Below are 4,837 nucleotides of genomic sequence, written 5' to 3' on the forward strand. Positions count from 1 at the left end.
CAAACAACTTATGCTATACATCTAACAAATCCAACGAACAACTTATATTGTACATCTAAATGATCCAACGAACAATTTCATCAACTATATGGAGATCATTCCGTATGAAATATGAATACTTTCTCTTGATTATAGTCTATTCAATTGAATTAGAAGAGATCAGATAAGGCCTCCTGGACATATTTGAGATTTTCCTATGTTATTTACTCATCTGAGGTTCAGTAGGGCACAAAGAATCCACCTCATCAGTCCAGCAATGCATATAAAGTGGAGGATCTATCCCAAAAACTTATCTCCATTTCATTATGAGTATTAGGGTAAGAGAAGGGATAGGAGGGGAGGGGAGAAGGATAGAGGGGAAAGAGAGAGGAGTGAGGATGGTGGTGGGTAGAAGAAGAAAATGTGGTAGGATTTAATTTTTATTTTTTTTTACTTCTTTTGGTATTTTTGTAAGTTGTCTTTGAAATTATATGTATTTTTGAGTGTTATTGTAGACGCCAAATACAAAAATAGTTTTGATAAAAGTCTAAATCCATACAGAGCCTATATCTATTTATAGTAGTGATAAGGCACATGTGATGTGTGTGCAATTTAGGAATCACCTTTTGTATGAAAAATTTTAGTATAAATTTTTCATAAACAAAAAAAATGATCTTTTAAAAGTTTTTTAATATAATTTTAATTAATTCAATGGTTACAATGTTTGTAGGTGGTTATGGGTGAAAATCAGTTGCGATTGCACTGGTTGGCTACATAAGCAACACGCAATCAGATGATAAAGCTATGATAAAATGATCGTGAGGGTAAAGTTGAAAATTTAAAAGATGACAAAAAAGTTTACACAAAATCAATGCTCTTCCTTTATATATAATATAGACATGTTATTGGTGTTAATAAGCTTATATATAACATAATATTTCAATTTTTTGGTTCTCTAGTAAGATCCACAATTCTATGATTCTACCTACAATTTGATCCTACAACTTCCAAGATGACTGAAGATAGGATCATACCACTTTTGCATTTTATACCTTAGTATTAATTTTATCTCACTTTACCCCTAAACTGTTAGTTGAGTTTTACTTCGTTTGGGGAAAATATAAAAAAGACATTGATATCCCTGAGGGTTAATTATAGTAAATTCCATTAAGGTAAAGTGCACTTTGCACTTTACCGCCTAATATTATTTTCTCTCTATTTGTTTGTTTGTTTCCAAAATCATTAGTCAACTTCGATATTTTGTACACGTTGGGGACAAAATACAAAACAAGCTATATTGTAATTAATAAAATTGCAACAATGGCAATATTATATGGGGAGTTATTGTAATTAGCCCTTTGGAAAATTGCTTTCTCTCTATATCCATCAATGCACACTAAATTTGCCATTTAAGTGAGAGTATAAATATACAAGTATTTGGAGCTTATTTCCAAAATAATACTCTTTTTTGAAGAAAAATACACCTAAATTGATTCAGTTTCTAATTTCTTATTTTCCACATGGACTTCCTATCAACCACGTAAGAAAAAAAGAAGAAGCATGCTTTGCTTCTATCTCCCCTTTGGATCTCTTCCCAATTTTCTTCTGTATCTTTCTACATTTTGTTTATCTTTTTCTTTTCATATCTTTTATTTTCCTTGACAAACTCATAACTATAAGAAACAAATGTTCACAATATTTAAAACTCGACCATAATTTGTATCGTAATATTTGACAGTTGAAGGTCTCTTCTTGTATACATAATGTCAAGGAAAGTTATTCTTTATTTTCTTTTATTGATCAACCTAATCTCGTGGCCTTTGGAAAATCTAGTATGATGATTATTAAATAAATTCCATACCATATGTTTAATGAATGTCAAGAACAAAAAGAACAAACCTCTACAAATTAATAACTTTAGAACCAGACAAATTCTATTAATTTAAAGAAATATTAATTAATTGATAATTTAATAATTTATTGATTGTATCTGCAATTTAATTTATTAATTTATCGATTGTATCTACAATTTAAAGAAACATTCATTTAATTAACAAACATTTTATTTTATTTTATAGAAATATAAATTATTCTATTAATAAAAGGAAGTTAAATTCTAGGGAATATGCACGTATGTAACTGATATCCTTTTCCAAAATTCTTTTTGTGAAAGAAATGCCCTTATAAAAATTAAATGATCCTTTAGATGAAGAAGACGATAATCAATGATTTAGGTTACCATAATAAAATGAATGCAAATTACCTATTGGATTATCAGGGTGAAAATGATATAAGTTTAGAGGTCTCAAGTTTAAAAGAAATTGTTGCTAACAATTTTGTTAATGATGAAGCTAATGATGATAAAGTCAGGAAGCACTCAAACCATCTAACAGATATTATTAATTTATTAAATATTAATTTATAGAGATTTTGCTATATATATCATTTCTAATATCAATATTTAAGCATTTCAATTTCATTGCATTATAGTCTCTTAATAATCTAATTGGATCGGTTGAGAAATTTGTATACACCTTTGATTGGGCATGGGCCAAAAATACTTTGGATAGGGTATTATTTGAAATATTATTTGGAATAATTACTGTAGCACTTTTTGTGATGTGATGTATATGAGATAAAAAAGTGATTGAAAATATAAAAAGATGAATTGAAAAATATGTTTATGATGCAAGCGAAATATTATTTAAAATAAATTTTGTATCCAAACACTCCCAGTACTACTACTAGAATGGTACATCCTGCTCCTTCTAGAGCTGCTTCTCGTGATGTGAATATTATATTTCAAATATACCCTCTTCCTTCTAGAGTATGCTTTCGTGACGTGATTATTATATTTCAAATATACCCTCTCCCTTCTAGATTCTATACTTTTCTTGATGTGACTGTTATATTTCAATTATAACCTCTCTCAATGGAGAAGGCTGCATACCACCGGCTCTCTCCGTTCCCCCTCATGTGATATCCTCGATGTCAACGTCGTCTGTTGTCTTCCTCCCGTTGTTTTTCCGCCTTCTAGAGCAAAATTCTCTTCCCAAGCCAAAGATGAACCCTAAGGGAAGCCGCATCGGCTTTGATTAGAATACGGCACCACGTTTTAGCTCACACATATCTTTCGTCTGAAGTCTGATTTGACCGGATTGTTGTGTTGTCACAAGCCGGCCAATGACGACAAAATGCGTTTGTAGTTTAGTATTATATACACAAGTATCTAAGCATGAACGACGGTCTTGCCGGCCATCATGTGGTAGGCATCGCGAAGGGTCCCTACAATAAAAAATACTGCACGACTCCGAAGTCCGAACAAAATCCATTTATTTCTTTCACCACCGATATTGATCGTACAGTAACTAATAATTAAATAAACAACCATCCGCTTATGTGTTTCCTTGGTGCGTGAGCAGTTTTGGGGGGGGTGGGGGGGTGGGGGGGGGGGCTGAGGTATGCATCTTGTCCTTTGCTCGGTCCGTTCAATAAAAGCAAAGCTTTCCTCATCCCAAAAGCACAAACGCCATAAGAATAGAAGCTTATAGCCAACCATTTCCAAAATGGAGCACGGGAACTTTAAATCAATCTATGCTTGGTCATCGGTGGTAGCATCTCTCTGTTACTGCTATTTCATTCCTGCAAGAATCCCAAAAGGCTTCTTGAGGCTGGTTTCTCTCCTACCCGTCTTCTGTCACTTCACAGTTCTCCCTATGTACATACCCTCCGTCTTCTTCAGAGGAGTCTCATCACTCTTCATCACCTGGCTCGCCAACTCCAAGCTCCTCCTCTTTGCCTTTGGACAGGGTCCACTCGCCTGGGCCCAATCCCAGTCCCTCCACATCTTCATCGCCTCCGCCGCTCTCCCCATCAGAGCCAAGCGGGCAGATGACAGCAACCCATCCTCCTCCAAGAAAAAGGTGCCGTTTTTAAATTTAGGAACGGAGATCTTAGCCTTGTCCGTTTTATTAGCCCTGGCAGCTAAGTACAGAGAAACTGCACACCCGCTGGTTCTACAAGCAGACTACTGTTGCGTGATATTTCTTCTGGTGGATGTTCTGGTGGCGTTCTCGAGTTCCGTGGTCCGAGCCCTGGTGGGTCTGGAGCTGGAGCCGCCGTCCAATGCGCCCTACTCGTCGACTTCTCTGCAAGAATTCTGGGGAAAGCGGTGGAACCTCACCGTGACAAATACGCTACGGCTCTCGGTGTACAAGCCCGTCAGGTCAGTGTCGGCAGGTGTAGTGGGGAATCGCTGGGCCGCACTGCCAGCCTTTTTCGCCACTTTTTTAGTCTCCGGTCTGATGCACGAACTCATATACTATTATGTGTCACGTGCGAAGCCCTCGTGGGAAGTGACGTCGTTTTTCATCCTGCATGGAATCTGCGTCATGATTGAACTCGTAATTAAGAGGGGTTTGAAAGGAAAACGGGAGATGCCATGGTTTATTTCGGGCCCATTGACGATCGGGTTTGTGATTTTAACCAGTTTTTGGTTGTTCTTTCCTCCCCTGATGAAGTCCGGGGCTGATGAAATGATTCTTGAAGAGTTCAGATCTTTTTGTGAGTCTTGGAAGGGTAGGCTAGGGACCTTGTCTCCCAATATTCTGAGCCCCAAATTGAGTTAAGAGACGGGGAAGTCTTTGAAAATGGTCAGGTCCTCAAGAAAGATCTCCAACATTTCTGTCATAATAATCCAAACTTTATGGAATGGGACCTGATTAATGTGCATGTCCAGATTAATGTTTACTATGGATTGGATGTAGGCAATGTAGTTTTTTTTTTTCTCTTGTTATTTTGTTTTAATGAACTGTTGTTTATTTAACATGATCAGATTCAGGGGTTTTGTATTGCTCAA

At 36.0% G+C, this 4,837-nt stretch overlaps 1 protein-coding gene across 1 annotated transcript; it reads left to right on the top strand.

The window, feature by feature from the left end:
* Window positions 1–3,412: 3,412 nt before the first annotated feature.
* Window positions 3,413–4,837, top strand: LOC113731781 (long-chain-alcohol O-fatty-acyltransferase-like). Its single transcript, XM_027257210.2, has one exon. The coding sequence runs from the start codon at window positions 3,546–3,548 to the stop codon at window positions 4,605–4,607; it is 1,062 nt and encodes a 353-aa protein (XP_027113011.1). The 5' UTR covers window positions 3,413–3,545; the 3' UTR covers window positions 4,608–4,837.

Source organism: Coffea arabica, chromosome 2e (assembly GCF_036785885.1).
Source record: "Coffea arabica cultivar ET-39 chromosome 2e, Coffea Arabica ET-39 HiFi, whole genome shotgun sequence".
NCBI classification, from domain to species: Eukaryota; Viridiplantae; Streptophyta; class Magnoliopsida; order Gentianales; family Rubiaceae; genus Coffea; species Coffea arabica.